This window comes from Lutra lutra, chromosome 4 (genome assembly GCF_902655055.1).
Source record: "Lutra lutra chromosome 4, mLutLut1.2, whole genome shotgun sequence".
Taxonomy (NCBI): Eukaryota; Metazoa; Chordata; class Mammalia; order Carnivora; family Mustelidae; genus Lutra; species Lutra lutra.
Genome location: NC_062281.1, coordinates 184,153,389 through 184,172,974, shown reverse-complemented (window position 1 = coordinate 184,172,974; position 19,586 = coordinate 184,153,389). Strand labels below are relative to the sequence as shown.

Genomic DNA, 19,586 nt, shown 5'->3' with positions numbered 1-19,586 from the left:
GTCTCCAGACAAGCTGATTGCTGATCTCCCCCCTTCTCCTGGCAACCCCCTCTTTTCTGCCATGCACACCGCTCAACACTCACCTTGCCAAGCAGGTGGCAAAAGCGGATTCAGGGACATGGGGTCCCCAGACCGGAAGGAGCCCATTGCACTTAGTGTTGGCGTTCTGAAGCGCAGCACTTTCCCACTCTTCCCGGCCACGAGCCAGCCTGGATTGGGAGGAGAGCAGGGACATGTGACTGCTGGGACTGATGTGGCAACCTGGGCGAGTGCGGGGTGGGGGGAGTAAGGTCTGCTACCACTGAGAAGGGAAGCTCGCCCACACACCCGGCTCCAGAGGGCTCAGCACTCTCCATCGCAGGGCAGTGAGCGCTAACTGCTGCTTCAGGGAGGCAAGGCTGCTTTCTCCAGCCTTAGGCCACAAGCCCAGTGGATTTCCTAGTCATAAGGAATGGGTGGCTCTTGGGCCTGTGTGGTTTAAGGCACGACACCCTACATCCGAGACGAAAACCTCACGGTCAGAATCCTACCTCCTCCCAGTATAGGGCCTGGGCAAGCTGCCCCCGCTCTGACGCAGCATGGGCCTGGACAGAAACAGCTGAGGAAGCAGCCTACAGAGGAGCCCGGGCCTACCTGACGGCAGCCAGGTGGCAATCATAGTGCACAATGTTGAAGTGAGACACGGTGCTGTAGCCCTGCTGTTTCCGGGGCTTGTTCTCCATCTCTTCCAAGGCTACCCGCTTGGTGAAGGTATAAATGCCCAGGACTTTTGCGGGCTGTAAAGACACCAGGAGAAGATGAGGTGACCCCCAAGGCAGGCTCTGGGAGGAGGCGAAGCCGAAGAGAGGGACCCGCAGGCTTCTCCCACCAAGAAGGAATGCACTCAGAGCGGCGGTGCTGGGTCAGCACCTCGGTCTCTTGGTTAAGCACTTAGCCAGGCACAGCCCTAGGGAGACGAGGAATATGGAGAGCAACCAAAGTAAAGCAGAGGCTGTGCGAATGGGAAGGCAGACATGGAAGTCTACATTGTCACTCTTTTCTTTTGGCTGCTTTATACAGCTGAAAAGAAAGAATAAAGTGCCTTCTGGGTAAGTCACTTGCTTTACAAAACTTATCAGGCTGCTCCCAGGAGCCTGTGCCATCAGCAGGACTTAGAAGGCTTGCAGCCCTTCAGTAGCATGGACGCTAAGCAGGACGTTTGAGCTGGAAGGGATGAGGACGCCTTGTAGGCCTTTAGGGGTACAAATGGGTCACTTGCTGCTCTGATCCTTTCAGTTGTAAATCTAGTTTGGTAGAAGTCCTGATCTTCTCCCAGATATCCTGGTTAGAAGCAGAATGATATATTTTTTTAAAGCCCCAGGTCTGGAGTAGAGAAGCATGAGCTAGAATTCTGGCTTTGTCACGTGACCCTCGTTTTCCCATCCATAAATTAGGGGTTCTGTAGCTTTAAAGACAAAATTACAGAAAGCTCTGGGCACTGGGACTAGCATACAGAAGGAATTCAGTGAGTGGTGGTTCCAAGGATGATGGTAGTGGTGGTCATGGCGGTGGCGGTGGTAGTGGTGATGATGGTGGCGGGGGTGGTGGGAGCGGTGATGATGGTGGTGATGGTGGGGGCAGTGGGGGTGGTGGCAGCTGTGGGGGCCTTGGGGGCGGTGGGAGTAGTGGTGATGGCGACATGGTGGCACTGGTGGCGGGAGCGGTGGGGGTGGTGGTGGTGATGATGGTGGTGCCACTGGTGGTGGCGGTGGCAGTGGTGAGGATGACGATGGTGAAGGCTAATGTTCAGAGCCAGTGTGCCTTCCTCCTTTTAGAAAGGACAGCAGGCCCTGAGACAGGCCTCGACACCAGCTCATCTAAGAATGAGGAGGCCCGCAGGAGAAGGACGCCACCGGAGCAGCAGCCAGGCTGCCCACCAGGCCCAAGCCAAGCACTCTACCTGGAACTTGTACCCTTCCCTGCAGATGCAGCACGTGAGGCCCGGCTCCTCAATCAGCTCCTCCATCTGCTTCAGGAGCGCTGTCTTGGTCACGACCTGTCCCTTCTCGTTTGTCTGCGGGGGAACCCAAGTGGCATGTCAGAAAGGGATTTCCACCCACCCCCCCACCCTAGTGTGGGGATGCTCAGGAGCAGGGCTACCCTTCCAGACACTAGAGGGAGGACGCATGGAAAGGAAACCTCTGTAGGTGGCTTCCAATGAGGGTAAAGACCCAGATTCTTCTGCTATTCTCTTCCTGCAGGCTGCCACGCGCCACCAGAAAAGCCCCCTTTCTTTGTGCCAGCACTCCCAAGTCTCAGCCACCAAGGGCTGTAGCACTAGGATTCACTTCACGGTTCCCATGGGAGTTTTGAAGCTGCCAACACCTGACCTGCTGTTCTGGGGAAGGCACTCACAGAACCACTGCTGCTTCCAACGTGGGCAACAAGAGCAGACTACTGTGTCCAAGAGACGTGCGTTCACGCTCTTGTCCACCTCTTACTGCGCATGCGCCTTGGCCTACTTCCTTCGCTTCTCAGCCTCTATTACTTCAACCAGAAAACGAATACAGTAATATCACCCTCACAGAACCACATGAGAGCTTAAATAAAGTCTTACAAGCAAGGTGCCTAAGCATAGGGCCTGGCAAACAGTAAATCCTCCATGAGCAAGGGTTATCATCCCCATTTTTAAATGTGTTTCCCTGAACCTATTAAGTTATTTAACCTCTGAGTCCCATCTGTGCAGCAAGACCATAGTCACACATCTTGTTGAGGGTTCTCAGGAAGATCACAGGAGGTTAAGAACCTGGCACAGAGCCTGGCACACCTGGTTCCCTCTTACTCCTTGCCAGCCTTCACCTCCACTGTCCCCAACCCAGCTCTGTCCTGAAGCATGGCTATCTCCTCCTCAGCAGTATAGATGAGAACACGGGGACTCCCGGAGAATGGCTTTACCGTCATGCCCAGGGTGCCCAGAGCCTTCTGCCTCATTGCCATGGCCATGCGTTTCTTCTCAGCACGAGTCTCCCTGCGGGCGGCGTCGATCTTCTTGTTTACATCAGGGTGCTCCCGCAATGCCTCCAGCAGGTTCTCCGCCAGGGTCCCAATGCCCTCATCGCTGGACACCTGCTCCAGTTTATGTAAGTTTGTGATGGAGTCTGTGCCAATCAGAACCTACCAAGCAGAGACCGGAGAGATATATGCTTCCAGTTAGGTGAACAAGCATTCTATCCAGGAGCTTGTAGGTTTAGAAAACTCAAAGACTGTACCCAATCTCCTATCTTCTGTTCAGTTTCAATCAGATCCTTTGTGTGCTTCAAAACTTTCAACAAATGGAGGAAGGTTTGACCCTGTCATTGACCTTTGACCAGTCACTCTCCTCTTTGGCTCCAGTGCCCCCTGTCTATAAAATGGGGATAATGGGGACACCTGGGTGGCTCAGTTAAGCATCTGCCTTCAGCTCACGTCATGATCCTGGGGTCCTGGGATCGAGTCCCTCATCAGGCTCCCTACTTAACAGGGCGTCTGCTTCTCCCTCTCTCTCTGCCTCTCCTCTGGCTTGTCGCCCCCTCCCCCCCAAATAAACAAAATCTTAAAAAAAAAAAAAAAAAAAAGAGGATGGGGCGCCTGGGTGGCTCAGCCGTTAAGCGGCTGCCTCCAGCTCAGGTGGTGATCACAGGATCCAGGCATGGAGCCCCGCGTCAGGCTCCCTGCTCAGCAGAAAGCCTGGTTCTTTCTCCCACACTCCCCCTGCTAGTGTTCCTCTTGCTGTGTCTCTAGCAAGTAAGTAAATAAAATCTTTAAAAAAATAAAAAATAAAATAAAAAGGATAATGTCACGGTTGCAGTGAAGATTAAAAATTAGTCACAAATATTTAGATGTAAAGCACCCAGCACACTGAGAGAGAAAGGGGCTCAGGTAAGATTCCCTACAGCAGCAGCACCCAACGAGGCCTGCGTGGTGGGCTCAGGGACCCGAGCAGAGCAGACCTTGACATTCATAGGGACTATGCTAAGTTCTTCCTCTGGGAGCCCTGTGTCCACCAAACCCAGGAACACAGGATTTTCTCAACCTAGGGATGTTAGAGATACAGCTACAAGTGGGAGTGGGGATAAGAAGACACTTTATAAAAAACAGCTATCACCAGGGACACCTGGGTAGCTCAACTGGTTAAGCATCTGCCTTTCGCTCAGGTCATGATCCCAGAGTCCTGGGGTTGAGTCCTGCATATGGCTCCCTGCTCAGCGGGGAATCTGTTTCTCCCTCTACCTGCTTCTCTCTCTGCCTACCTCTCTCTCTCTCCCCCACTCTGACAAAATAAATAAAATCTTAAAAACAAATAGTTATCATCCCGAAACCCCTGTGCTTGAGAAGGCTGACAATCACTGCATGACTGCACCATGTCACTGACACGGGCGGGAGAACAGAACATGGAAACCAGGGCAGGTTCGACAAAGCTCTCCGGGTGAGTGGAGAAGGAGCACTGTTCCACCAAAATCCCCCCACCCCCTGCGTAAGTATATTAACGGACTACCGTACAGATTTGACAATAAACGGCAAACAATAGAACCGAATAGAAAGCTCAGCACTCAACTAAGATCATTCGCGGCTTATAAACCTGCCCCCATAGCAGGTACGCTTCCAACCTGCACCTCAGCAAAACTACAGGTCACCTCCTGTCTCCTGCTCGTAAACTCTGAGCCCACAGCACAATGGTCTAGGGAACCCCTGCACAAGCACCCCGACCGCCTCTCGCTGGGTGGTCGCTGTGTGCGTGCATGTGCACACATCCACAGGAAGCCGTGCATCAGGTGCTGGGGAGACAAAGGCCTGATCCTCCCGAAGCTTACACTCTAACTGGGAGAGCAGACACACATCAGCAGTCTAAAGGAACAAGCCCTCCTGCACCCTACTTTGAGCTTCCTAGGATGTCCTTCAGGGGCACCATCACTCCCGTTGCCCAACCCCAAACTGAGCAGAGTTCTTGACTCATCCAGCTTCTTCACCCCTCATGTGCAACCAATCCCCAAATCCCATTCATTCTGCCTCCCACACTGCGCTGAGCCCCGCCCGCTGTCCACCTCACGCGCTAGCTCAGCTGCCCTCACCTCTTACCTGGATTACGATAAAAGGCAACCAACTGTCTCTCCTATCTGTTATCTCCCCTCCTTCCAGTTCATGCCCTGGGTCACGGCCCTCAGGAGAAAACGCACACTCCTCTCTTCGGAGAATGTGCCCTGGACCCATGCTGTATCAGGGTTGGCTCTCGCCGTTCCCGTCCGCCGCCAACCCCCGAGCACTCCCAGCAGCCTTCAGCTCCTAAGCCTTAGCAGATGCCATACTTTCTTCCAAAGCATCCTCCTTCTTTGGCCCCTTTCCCACTGCACTTGTCACCGGGTACATGGCTCTACCTTCCACCAGTGAGCTCCCAGAAGCACAGGCTGTGACCACCCTGGTCACCAGTGTCGCCTTGGCCTAGCACGGCACGGGTACACAAAAGGCGCCGAACAGCTGCTGCTGGTCAAGAGTGAACACCGACTCCCTAACTAAAGTCTTCGTCTGAAGAAAGTAATCTGACTTAGTAACTCCAAAGAAGGCTGGAAATCAGCAGACCTGAGCATGGCCACATCACAGCCCCACTCCTGGACTCACTGGCGTATAAACAGATGAGACAGGAGCACAGAAACTAATATATGTGGTGACTCCCATGCTAGAACAATCGCCTCCACAAAGGTGTGCTAATTATGACTGCCCCCACTGAACTGAACAGAAATTTAAAACACCAGAGACGTAAGAATCCTACAGCCAAGCTACCCTACCCTACTTTTGGAATGAGCTATCAGAACCGATCACCAAATAAGAACATGGGATTACATTCCATGAAGAACACCATTCACAGAAAAAAAACCAGCCACGAGGACTTTCAAAACTCAGTATCCAAAAAAAAAAAAAAATCCAATTAGAAAATGGGCAAAAGAGGGACGCCTGGGTGGCTCGGTTGGTTGGACAACTGCCTTCGGCTCAGGTCATGATCCCAGAGTCCTGGGATCGAGTCCCGCATCGGGCTCCCAGCTCCACGGGGAGTCTGCTTCTCCCTCTGACCTTGTCCTCACTCACGCTCTCTCTCACTGTCTCTCTCTCAAATAAATAAAATCTTAAAAAAAAAAAAAAAAAAAAAAAAGAAAATGGAGGCAAAAGATATACACAGGCAGGTCACTGAAGACACGCAAAGCACATGGAAAGACATACAGCACCATTAAACATTAGGGAAATACAAATTAAAATCGCCGTGAGACATCACCATCTACCTATCGAAGTGGCTAGGTGACGTCCCAAATGCCGGTGACGACGCAGGGCCAGCAGCTCACTCATACTGCTCTGAGACATAAAACGGGGCAGCCACTCTGGAAACCAGCTTGGCAGTTTCTAATAAAATTAAATCCGCCACCACCGTACAACCCAGCAACTCCACACCTACGCATTTACCCCAGAGAAATGAAGACTTCTACACGTACACAAAACGACTGCACGTGAATGTTCACGGCAGTTTCATTTGTGACTTCCCAAAACTGGCAACAGCCCAGTGTTCTTCAATTGGTGAACGGTGGGGCAGCCGGCGGAACCCACAGCACGGGACGCTACTGAGCAACACAAAGAACAGACTGTCACACACCCCGCAGGAGCCCCCAGAACGATGCCGAGTGAGAAAAGCCAAGCCCGAAAGGCTCCGTGCTGTCTGACGTAACACTCCTGAAGGGACAGGATTACGGCCACGGACAGCAGATGAGGAACTGCCAGGGATCAGTGGCGGGGTGGATGAGGGTACAAAAGGGAACACAGGGGAATCTCTGTGATGACGAACTGTCGTGAATCCTGACTACATCAGTATCAATATCCCAACTGTGATACTGTATATGGCTTCATACGACGTTACCATCAAGAAATGGGTACATGGGATTTCTCCTTAACCAGTGCAGGTAAACCTACAATTACCTCAAAATGTTTAATTTAGAAAAACTCCAGCTTGGCCGCCTGTCTGGGCCAGTGCCGATCTATGAGAGATACCAGATACTCCCGCTCAGTGCAGGGAGATAGATCAGGGATGAGCAGCAGAATGGAATGGTGGGTCTCTCTGAGAATGAAGTTTCCAGCTGCCCGAAGCAGAGCAGAAGAGGGCAGTGATGGTTCTGTAAATGTCCCAAATGACCCCAACGACTACAGCCAGAAATCACGATTGTTTCACACTCCCACACCTTCAGCTGCACTGCTGCTCAGCTGACCCATGGGATAATAAAGCCTCACGTAAGAAAGAGTCAAAGATGAAGTCAGTCACTATAGCTTACTCCTCTCCACACAGAGCTGAACCAGAAAGATGACCTCTGCGAGGCCCCTCTACTCTAGGGGTCTTACATGCTGGGGGAAATCTCATCCTAAGGCTAATCGAGGCGGTTCTCTTCATTCAGCCACAACAGATGAGACCACAGTGTGTGGTTCCTTCAGCATACATGTCCCGCCTCCAGAGTAAGGTCCATGGGCACCCTGGCTACTCACTCACCTGGGTGGCAGGGTGCTGGACAGCCAGCCCACGAAGAAGCCTCAAGATGAAGGGCAGGGCTGGGCGAGATAAGAACTTTTTCCAGACGTCAGCATCCAGACTGAAAAGGAAAAGCAGCTGATTCGCAGGCCAGAGGAGCAAAACCTACCTAGAAACCAGCTGTTGATTCTATTCCGGCTTCTTTAAAGGGGACCCTTCCAGAGGGCCTTCGAGAATCACGAAGCATCACCCAGATCAGCTAGGCAGCCGGACAGAAGTGAGTATTCTAAACAGGAACCACTAGGCTGCCCCCACCCCGTTCCCAGCCCCAAAGGACTCTGCGGTGGCTGAGTGGTCACCTTGATGGTTTCTAGAAGGGGAGGGAGACCCTAAGGAGGGTCAAAGAGGACTGCGTGGAGCTTTAGGCCACAGCAATGAAGGAGAAAAGGAACCAGAAGAGGAAAGGAAAGTAGCCACCCTGACAGAGCTGTTTCTTACTTCTTGGCGCTGGGAATGTGCTTTTTCATATAGTCCAGCGCACTCTGGGTGATTCCCTTCTGGAGAATTAGATCCTTTAGCTGATGCCCATTGCTGCTGTTCTTGATGCCAGCTGCGATCTTACAGAAGCAGTCCAGGAAGACTTTATCATCGCCACTGTGGTCCTCATCGTACCTGGAGCACAGAGCAGAGCCCCAGGTGTGAAGGAGAGAACACACGTGCATCGTGTTGTCCTCCTGGTTAAGGATCTTCAATAGTCTACAGGATCGAGTCTAGACTTCTGGGCATGACACAAGCAGCCCCCGATCTGGTTCCTGTCACTCCTCCTTACCTGCTATGTCCCCCACATGCCCAAGGTTCTCTCGCGCTTTCATGCTGTTGCACACATGACTCTCTCCATCCGGTCATGCCCCTGTCCCATCTCACCAGTCCCTTCACCTCCTCTGCTGAGTCAACACAACATACTGACTCCCCACTTACAATGAACCCCTTAAAGGCGGGACAAGCAAACGAAAATCTAACAGAAATCATGATTCCTCTCCTAAGTCTCACAGAACTAGCTCAGGGTGGTGGGGAGGACCTTCATGTGGCCATTTGAAATCCAAGCACATACTTGTCAAAGCTACAGTATGGCTTGAACCGCTCCACCAAGATCTGCATTTTCTCCACCTCGCCGAAGGACAGGTACGGGATGATACGGAGCAAGCCCTGCAGCACACTAGGGTTGGAGCGAACGAAGGTGCTGTTGATCTGGTCCAAGAGCATCACAAGCTGATCTTTGTCACCCGTCAGCAGGAGGTTGCCCTGCAGCAGAAAAGAGGACAAAAGGCTCAGAAACAGGGTCAGGATTTTGGTCAGCCAGTATCTAAACCCCAGATGTCACCCACCTCCATCAGAAGCAGCCCTAGAAAAATTGTCTCAGTACCTCCTGGAGAATAATGAACAGTGTGAGTTCTACTGATACTAGTTTCTAAGTTTCTGTGTGGCTCTACTCATAAGTCTCAGATAGTCAAAAATATTAATACAATTTCCCCTCTCCCAGGAGAAGACAGGCTGCCTCACACTCAACTTGTTCACACCTCTAGCCAAAACACTGAGTACCATCAGGGCCAGGAGAAGGTAAGGGTGAAATCAGTGGAGAGACACTGAACTGGGAAGTTGGAGACCCAGGTTCTCGGCCTGACTCTGCCAGCAGCCAACTACAGAACATTGAACAGCTCCTTTTACTTCTCTGGGCTGGGAGTTCACTCAACTGGACAATGAGAGGCTGGGCTAAGGCCCTATCAGCTGGAACATGCCAGCATTCCATTAATGAGCAGCTTGCGAGTCGAAGAATATCCTTAGCAGCTTCGTTTCCTTCAAAGCCACAGACTTCAACTTCAATGCATGCACAACTTCAATGCATCACATCACCATTAGCTGAGCTTTGTCATTTCTATGACCAGAGCACGTCCAATCATTCCTGGGGGACACAGCTGGACACACAAACAAGCCTGCTGCTAGCAATGAGACACAGTATGTGCTCCCAGTGTCTGTACACAGATGGACTGGTCCCACGCACCTTGTCCTCATTCAGGGGCTCGGCGTTGGACTCATCCAGAATGATCTCCATGATGCTAAGCACCTGCTCGGCCACAGCTGCACCACCACTGTCCTTGCTTTCTTGCTCAGCTACCAGGGCCTGCAGGAGGAGACTCAGTTACTCTGAGTGTAAGACCACAACCACTCATTGCTGATGGGATTTGCTCCTCACCAATATCCTTCCTGGCCTTATTGCCAGAGACATGTGTGTGTGTGTGTGTGTGTATCTGTGTGCGTGTGTGTATGTGTGTGTGTGTGTTGAGAGATAAGTGTGTGGACTCTTGCAGACAATGAAATCATAATGTTCCAGATCTCTATCTTGGTTGCCCCGAGGACACTGGTATGACTTCTCCAACGCTGTGCAGTCTGGACTGTTTCACAGACTAACTTCCTCGTATCTCTGATCTGAATTCAGGAAAGGGACGAGGAAAGGTCTTGCATGTCCTGGCAGCAGTACAGGGGTGAGCCAGCAGGAAAAGAGACAATTTAAATGATCCATGCCTTGGGGCAGTCAACCAGACAGAGATAAAGGGTTTGAAAAGGCCACAAACCCATTTGATCTGAGCCCAGAGTTGAGATGCCCCTCCTCCACCCAGAACTTCTGAGGCTCACTCTGTCATCTGCAGCCCATACTCCTTACCAGGTTTAGGGTCCCCAGCATGACATTCAAGGTGTTCATTTCCAGCTTGACCAGCTGCTGTCGGTTGACTTTCACCTTCACGCAGTAACTGAACAATTTCAGAAGCACCTGCCAAGAAAAGCTGGTCAAAACTCAAGAGGCCGTCTAAGAGTATAACACATGGAGAAAAGCAAGAAAAAAATGTCCGAGAGGAGTCATGTACAATCAGTAGGCACTCTTCCCGAATTGTAGGAACAGTAAGGAAAAGTGTTTCTTGAGAAGACCTATAGTAAGGTGAGGAGGCTCTCCAGCCAGACTGGCATCTCAAATAGCAATGTTCTCTGGCAACAGTCCACGTGGGCTTGGCATGTCTCTACTATCTCTAAAAGTATAGCAATGACACCGATTCCCAGCGGAACAGGTGACACTTCTGTTGTCTCAAGGAAATTCCACCACTAACTCAGACTCTAAGAGTAAACAGAAAGGTCCCAAAGCTCATGGCCAATGGGAACTCAGAACCATATAGATCATTTATTATTTTTTCAAGTAACACTTTCCTTTTATCAAAATACGAGAAGTTTTTTACATTTTTCAGATTTTAATTCTTTTAATGCTTTTTTAAAAATCTTCACATAGGTCACTTAAAACATGATTATAATAACACACGTTCTCATGTCTTCCGGAGCCGAAAATAATAGTGTGATATTTATGGTGCCTTTGGGATCCTCTGCTCCTTAGAAGACAGATGAAGATCCAAGCAAGATCCTACCAAAAAAATGAAAGAACTACCTAGAACATCAATTTAAAAGCAACAGCAGTAGTAATGGACTCAAGCGCAGTTTGGCGAGGAAAAACAGGCAGGCACTGGCTCCACAGGTGACTGAAGAGACGCGGCTGAAGGCACCAGTGCACTGGCTCTGGTAGGGAGAGGAGAGCCAAGAAGAGGGGGATGGTGGGAGACACCAACGACACAGGACACCCGAGGGCCCAGAGGGCTCAGGGAGGCTGCCAGGCCCGGCTGGCTTGCCACGGCCTGTGGCACCATGCCGCCCTCTAGAGTTACACAGCACAGTGGCCACAAGCTTCTCTCCATAGGGGCTGCTCTCAAAGCAGAGGGCTGCTCCCATCTTGTTGCCCCCAACTCACGGTGAGAAGGTGGCGTCCCTGCTTGAAATCTTTGATCCCAGCCAGTCTGTTGAGCATGCACTCCAGGCCCCCGCACTGCGCCATCACCCCAGCCATCTTATACACTTCCTCTTCATCTTCTTCTTCATCTGAGGGAGAAGGGAAGCCAAAGAGAAATGGAAGGGAAGGGAAGGATGGAAAGAAAACAGATAATCCTCTTCCAGGCTGAGAGCTAGTTCCCTCTTTCTTATCTCCAAGAAAAGCGTAGCAATGGAAAGTATCGAAACTGGATATTAAACTACAAGACTAAAGCCAATTACAATTACTGTATGTGAAAATACAAGCACCACAACCACCACCACCACAAAACACACACACACACACAATCTAAACTAAAAATAAATCTGAACTCAAGTCTGTTGCTAACTGCCCTTTATCCCTAGTCTGTTGTTTTAACTCCCGAGGGATCAGAATCAAGTCATAGATGCCTGCACTTTTCTTCAGTTGCAGAAGTAACCTCCCGTCAATTCTAGTCGGAGCTAGAGGAGAATGTGTTCAGAATACCCCTAAATCCCAGGACGGGAACCACTCACTGCCCCAGGCCCCCCCACCCAAGGCACAGCAGTCTCTGTGGAAAGGGCCTACCTGTAGTGGAATCCAGGGACTCGATAAACTCCTCGGTGGCATCGCCCAACAGCCCTCGCATGCGGTACACAATCCTCATGGGTTCTCCCTGAGCAGAGGCAGTGGACAAAGACGCTTGTAAACAGGTCCAGTAAATGCAAGGGACTCAACACCCGGCCTCGTTCTTCTATTTCTCTACAAGATCTTAACCACAACATCTAGAATCCAAGCGTGCTGCAATTCACGTAGAAGAAAAGCAGCTAATTTTACATAGTGTCTACTATGGGCCAGGAGTTGTGTGAAACATTTTATAAACACAATCTTGCTTAATTTCATTAAAACTGTACATAACAACGATAACCACTATCACGTACTGAGTGTTTCACTCTGTGCTAAGTTCTATGCTAACCCAGCACTTCACATCATTCTCTTACAGTAGCTGAAGCAGCTTTTTCAGAGTTATCCAATGATAAGCACAGTCTAATTCCAAGCCTGTGCCTCCTTCAGGAGCATGAATTCTAACCAATGGGGACCACTTCCCAAAGAATCAGCACAAGCAAAATCAATCAGATCAAAGAGCTTTGATTCAAGACTCAGGAATCAAAAGCAAGAGCATAATCCAAGCCTGAGCTCTTCACGTAACCACGTAACAAGGAAAGAGTTTTTTACTGGAGGATCGTGACAGGTCCCTGTACACTGGGTACTAAATTAGGCACTCTCCCATCTACATCGTTCTCATTTTGGAGGTAAGAAACGGGTCTGAAGTCACCCTGTAAGAAATGAAGTTGAAGAGCAGGTACCACATTAATTCAGGTTACCGGCCCCTAAGCCCCATGCTCAGCTTCAGGAGAGGAAACCTTTGTGGGAGAGAACCTCCCAGTCAGAAAGGCTGCTTGCAGAAGTATTCCCAGCTATGGGAGCCCAATGGGAACTTACAGAAAGAACAGCAGGAGAACAAAGGCAGAAACAGAGACAGAGAAAACAGAATAGGCTTTAGGGTGCCTGGCTGGCGCAGTCTGTTAAACGTCTGACTCTTGATTTCAACTCAGGCCATGATCTCAGGACCGTGAGACTGAACCCCATGTCAGGCTCCCCACTCAGCATGGAGTCTCCCGGAGATCTCTCTCCCCTTCTCCCTCGGCCCCTCTCCCCGCTGGTGCGCTTTCTCTCTCTCCCTTGAGCACCTCTCTCTCAAATAAATGAAATCTTAAAAAAGAAAAGGAAAACAGAACGGGCTCTAGCCAGCAGCTAAGGAGACAGGCTGTTGATCCACGAAACAGAGGAGTGGAGCAAAAAGGCAAGTTGATGAAGGCCCTGATAAAAAGGTACCACAAACTCTGGACTTTGCCAGAAGAACCCATCGGTGGACTGAGTCCTAATGTGAAAGGCAGTGCCCCTCAACTTCTTCCTTGCCTCGTGGTTCAAAAGGGGATGTTCTTTGGGTTCCGTGCCACCATCCAAGGGCAGCCATACAAGCTTGGTCTTTCTTTTTTGTGTACCAGGGATCACATCTGTACCATTCTGTGTTGATGCTCAAGTGTCAATGACAAGATCACTAGATGGGGCAACCTTCGACGTGGACCTCCACCAACCAGCAGCAGCACCAAGTGACCAGGATTCCCAGCACAGCAGCAGAACAGGAAGGAAACAAGCAAAAGCTTGTGACAGACTGAAGGCCAAAACGTACTAGCAGACATTACCAATGTAGTGTCTTAAACTCTCCAGAAATACTGGGACGAAACACAGAAAAGTTCACCGTGCTTCAGCGGCACACTGGCTCACCCTACTTCAGTTCCTTGTTTGACTCATGACTAAAAATTACCCCACCAAAGGAATGCGAAGAAAACAGAAAGAAGGGAAAGAAACAGAGGAGGAGGAAAGGAAGGAACAGGAAAAAGGGAAGAGAAAGAGGAGGGAGGGGGCGCCTGGGTGGCTCAGTGGGTTAAGCCGCTGCCTTCGGCTCAGGTCATGATCCCAGGTCCTGGGTTCGAGCCCCGCATCGGGCTTTCTGCTCAGCAGGGAGCCTGCCTCCTCCTCTCTCTCTGCCTGCCTCTTTGCTTACTTGTGATTTCTTTCTGTCAAATAAATAAAAAATAAAATCTTAAAAAAAAAAAAAAAAAAAAAAAAGAGGAGGGAGGAGGAATCTGAGGTATCTGAGACCCTTAGGACAGGTCAAATAGTACCGAGGGGGCCAAAGGACCAGAGCACCGAGTGTCCTTCACTTCCCTTCCCCCTCCTCAAGAACAACTGCCTATTTGTGTCTCAATGCCCCGGCTAGTAACACGGAACCATGCTCTCTCCTTGACGCCGCCACAGGAAAATGTTCTAAGTGAGCAGGCCCCCAGAAGCAGAGAGTTTGTCTCGGTCAAGAAGTGTCCATGTATAAAGGGTACAAGACAGCAAGCACACCCCATCACATGCTTCCTCCGACACTGCCCAGTCCGACTACACATGGCCAGAAACGCTCATCCTTCCCTGAAGCTCTTCTACCTCTCGTCGGATGCCTCAAAAGGAGAACAAGATGACTGGTTTTCTCCACAACCACAAACAGGGAAGGCCAGCTGTGGGAGTGCGGTCACCAGCGGGGTAGCGATGATTAACAATGGCTTCTACTGGTACAAGTCCGCTTAAGTCAGAAAAGTAAAACCCCACCTCCAAGCAAGGAAACAAGCACATACCTCATTCGTGGTACACCAGACCTTCTTGTAAACCTCGGCCACAGGAAGGTCCAAACTAATGATCTTATTGTTCACTAGAAGCTGAACAGCAGAGGAGATGAGCGGTTATTCCAAATAATTATAAGGCAAGGACATTTCAAGGTCAAAGGGCACTGGACAGCAGTGGTTCATAACTCATCATTTTTGTGTTCTGGACCCATCTACTCCTCATCTCTAAAAACTACACGTGTGTGCAAAACACACACAATCTGGGACACAATTTCAGAGTCAGCAAACACCCTTATCCCAAACCACGAACTCCAGGATCCCACCCAGAGACCCCCTCAGGCTCCGTTGGAAAAACCATTCTCTATTTTCTCCAACATGCTTTCCACCCCTAGGTGACAAGGCCAGACCCTGGAGGTCGTCTACCACAAGGTGCCAGACACAGGGCCAGAAATCTTCACAGGGGCCACTACGCTAGTTTTAGGGAGCTTAATTAACTTGGAATCCCTAGGAAGTCTCTGTCAGAACAGTAAGAATAATAAACTCCTACTCCTTGACAAGCAAGAGCCACCAACCATTTGCATACTGCATGCCAGGCACTGGGCAGAGCCCTTTATGGGTAATTAACCTTAAGACCAGGTAAGGCACGTAGGTGGGACCCACTGGCCCCATTTGTAAAGAAGGAAGCCGAAGCAAACCACCTGCCCAGGGTTAACCGCCTACTAAGTAGGGAGGAACCTGGATGTGACCCCAGCCCGAGTTCTTAGCCATGGTGGCAACGTCCTATGCTTGTTACCTCCATCCCACTGTCATCCTCCAGGAGAGCCACCAAGTCACAGTCCTGGCAAATCTTGTTCTTTACGTCCCTCATGAGCGGCCCGACGCCCGGCTCGCCGCTGCTGTACGGGTTCCCGGGCATCCTGCCCTGTAAGAAGTCTTCCTGCTGCGGGTCCTTCTCCAAGGTCACGAAGAATTCGGTGACTTCATTCTCCTCCTGAAGGACAGAGAAAAGGACACGTTTGCAGGAACGGCAGAAGACATCACAGGAGGACAGGAGAGACCTTTCAGATTCAGACGACACTACTTTGTTCCAAGGACACTGAGAGAAACACAAACTCAGCCAGCCCCTCACACATTAAGACATAACAATAGGAAACTCAGAATGGACTCCAAATGCACTTCAAATAGCCTTCAATATCAAGCATTTCCTCTGAAACTCAAGGGTGGGAGAGGAGAAAGCCTGCCACAATGAGCACGCGGGCAGTGCATCAAAGCCATGGTGCTGAGCCAAGGGGAGGGGACTTCCTTCCTGCTCGCCTCAAGCGATGCTAACCCACCCGCAGCCAGACGACTGCCACTGATAAGCCCCACGTCAAGAGGAGGGTCCTGCTATTACATAAAGCTCAGGTGCGCCTAACCCCAAAGACCTCTCATCATTAACTGATGATGCTGGTGGTTTTCAGCCTTGTCTTTGAACCACGCCATGCTCTTGGATAGCCAGGCGAGGGAAACACACACACACACGCGTGTGTGTACGTACCAAACACAGGTATGGTAAGAAAGAAGAGTGATTTCTTCTCACTTTAGCTCCATACTGCGTCTTTCATAACATACTGAATGGGTAAAGCAACAGGATCTTAGCAATCGGAGGTTAGACCCCATTTTTAAGAAGACTGACCTAGACCTTAAATCTAGGAAGTAAGACTATGGAAGGAAGGTCATCAGATTTCCCATCATTAGGAGGAGGAAAATTAGGAGACTGTGTCATCAGTGGAGCTTTCTAAAATGCTGACTAAATGGCCGACAGCTGGTCAGACTGCCCATGACCGAGACGCTTCCCAACAGAATGGCACATGCAGAAACCCTGGAGGCACAGGAAGAAGCCCCGCTTACAGGATAAATGATGCTGCAGAGCCTCTCGAAGATGAAGACAGGCGTCCGGTAGTCATCCAGGTTGTAGCGCTTGGCTGTCTCAATGCACACAGCCATGAAGGCCTTGGTTTCCGATTCTGTACCTGCCAGAAATCAGTGGCCACGTCAGTTAGGAGAGAGCTTCACACACACACACAATGAGACTTTAAGGGGACAGTCACCAACAGGTTCTTTCCTCCTGGTCAGTTTTCAAATGCCCTCCATGGCAGTATCAATATTTCAGTTGGAAACTTGAAGCTGATTGACTCGATGCTCAGACCACATTCCGTCTGAAAGCCCCAGCACCCAAATCAACACAGTGCATCATAGTTAGCTGTGTACAACTCTTGCTTCCTCTTCCAATGATCACCTCGAGGAAAGGAACTGCGCTTTATTCAGCTAGTATCCCCTTGCCTAAAACAGGTACTCCAAAGTGTCAAATAATAATCCTAATTGTACTCCAGGAAAATCAAAGGCAAGTTATAACTTTAAGCTTCAGTCTTAAAACAATTAGGTAGATGGCCCTCTCTATGCCAAAGAGACAATCTCAAGTCACAGGAGAAGGAAGAACTATGATTCAAAAGGGTCCAACTGTGGGGGCCCTGCGTGGCTCAGCTGGCTGAGCATCCAACCCTTGGTTTTAGCTCAGGTCGTGATCTTAGGGTCCTGGGATCGAGCCCCATGATGGGCTGTGCGTTCAGCATGGCATGATGAAAATACATCAAAAGGGCCTCCGTGTCTGGTAACGTGGCAGACAACACTTCCTGACCTACTCTCACTCCTCATCACTTAAAAATAATGTAAAATATTGAATAATGTTTATCAGTGAACTGCCATACTAGCAAAGATCAATCAAAAACCAAAAACCAGGAGAAATTCAGAATCTATGCAGGTTAGCAAAACTCTAAAGCTGGTGTCTGAGCTTTGGTTTCCACAACCTGCCAGGATTTGAAAGCTAGATGCAAAGCCCCAGGTCGGCCAATGTGGAGAATCCAAGGGGAACACCTCTCTCCCAACAAAAGTATGAGGCCCCAAAAGAGCTATACCATGTCACCGGGGTCAACTAGAAATAACTCTCCATATCCCCCAGGTAAGTCACTGAAACAAAATTTCTTCCCTTACAATGTGGCATTGAGTAGAGGGGGAAAATATCTCCCTTGAGAGAACTAACAGGCTGCCCTTCACAGGGGTTGGTGGCTCAAAATTCATCCTACCTACGAGGTCTGAGAAAGCTGAAGCTCAGAACTTCCTTCAAGACCACCCTGTGACAGCAGTGCTAGGAGCTGCTTCACAGGAGCACTCACAAATCCTCACTGGAGAAATCTGTATTTGGCTTGGCTCCTAAAGAATTTCCACAGAGGGAGCCTGGGGGGCTTAGTGAGTTAAGTGTCCAACTCTTGGTTTCAGCTCAGCTCAGGTCATGATCTCAGGGTCTTGAGATCAAACCCCACGTCAGGCTCTGGCACTGAGCAGGGAGTCTGCCTCTCTCTCTGTCCCCTTCCCCCGCTCATACTCTCTAAAATAAAAACAAATTTTTCCAAAAAATTAAAAAAAAAAAATTTCCAGAGATAAACCCCTTGAAACATGAGTGCATGAGCTCACAGTCAAAAATCACAAAATACAAAAAGATTTAGGCACCAGAAGCAAGAGCTGGAATAACAAACAGCAGAATCAAATGGATAAATATTTCAAGCCTTAGAATTATCAGACACAGAAATGTTTGCCACTTTTACAACTACAAGAGCAAAGGGAAGTGTTCGTGAAAAACAGACTAAAAAACCTAGAGAGAACCACAAGGACTCAACAGTTTAAGACTAAAGAACACAGTGAAGAAAAAGTTAACAAACTAAATGAAAGAACAGAAGAAACTCTCCAGAGTCAGCATAAAGAGACCATAAGATGAGCCCTGTGATGGAGCGGTAAAGAGACAGATGAGAGAGCGTGGTCTACAAGGATGACAGAGAGACTGGGACAAAGGCAACAGAGGAAATGATGGTGGAGAATTTTCCAGAACCAGCAAAAGACACTAATCTGAGGACACATAGTTCCTTCTATTCTATAAGCTTATATAAAATGTCTAAATGGGGGATGCCTGGGTGGCTGAGTCAGTTAAGCAACTACCTTCAGCTCAGGTCATGATCACAGGGTCCTGAGACAGAGCCCCACATCAGGCTCCCTCTCCCTCTGCCTACTGCCTGCACACTCCCCCACCCTCGTCAAATAAATAAAACATTGGATAGATACATTAATTCATTAATTAAATGTCTAACCAGACTGAGCCCAGCTCTGGAATTTCACAGCTCTGAGAACCAGAGCTGTTTACCCTCCCTCCTCAGATGTGGAGAGATGCCTGCCCCTGTCCTCCAGCAAGAACAACATCCCCGCTCCGGGCCACTGGGCGGTGCTACCTGTCGTCATGTCCTCCAGCATCTCCAGCAGCATGTCCTGGGTCTCGTCGATCAGCTTTGTCCTCTGCACCACCAGCTTTCGCAAGCACAGGTACCCATTCAGCACGGTACCTACCAAGCGACTCTTAAAGTGTCTTTTGATGGACTCCACCTCGACAAAGGAGGAAAGAAGGCCTGTGGGGACAGGAAAAAGCTGCTGCGAGGGCTCTGAATGAGAACGAAGGCGAGGAAGGTCCACATCTTCCAAAGGTCATGAGCAATTCCAAGGCAATTTCCGAGCATAGAGTGGGCACTCAAGGAAGTGAACTGCTCAACTGAAAACAGCTGTTCAAAAACGTAAACCTACCTAAGAGGGACACGCAGAGCTTACGTGTGTACTGAGTCAACACAAGAGGGCACCGTCAACCTCTGTGCCCTAGGAACTAAGGTCAGCCCCCAAACTAGTCCCAGGGTACCTAAAGGAAGGGCACAGTGGCTACGTCTACCTGTAAGACTTTTGAGGGCGTAGCCCTGCTGCAGGTCAGTGCTCAGGGTGGCCTCCTCCAGGGCCAGCAAGCGGGCAATTTCCTACACAGGATGACAAGCAGTTAGTGACAGCACTGCTGACCACCTCGGCCCCCTCCAGCTGCGGTCCAGGAGCCAAC

At 49.9% G+C, this 19,586-nt stretch overlaps 1 protein-coding gene across 1 annotated transcript in view; it reads right to left on the bottom strand.

Moving 5' to 3' along the window:
- UBR4 (ubiquitin protein ligase E3 component n-recognin 4) overlaps positions 1-19,586 on the bottom strand; it is a 136,198-nt gene that overhangs the window by 10,661 nt on the left and 105,951 nt on the right. The window contains 16 exon segments of the mRNA XM_047728541.1: positions 84-209; positions 634-776; positions 1,940-2,053; positions 2,935-3,153; positions 7,535-7,634; positions 8,012-8,185; positions 8,625-8,815; positions 9,573-9,692; positions 10,233-10,340; positions 11,358-11,485; positions 11,982-12,069; positions 14,639-14,719; positions 15,420-15,617; positions 16,517-16,638; positions 18,943-19,116; positions 19,428-19,509. Coding sequence (XP_047584497.1) covers positions 84-209; positions 634-776; positions 1,940-2,053; positions 2,935-3,153; positions 7,535-7,634; positions 8,012-8,185; positions 8,625-8,815; positions 9,573-9,692; positions 10,233-10,340; positions 11,358-11,485; positions 11,982-12,069; positions 14,639-14,719; positions 15,420-15,617; positions 16,517-16,638; positions 18,943-19,116; positions 19,428-19,509 — 2,168 coding nt within the window.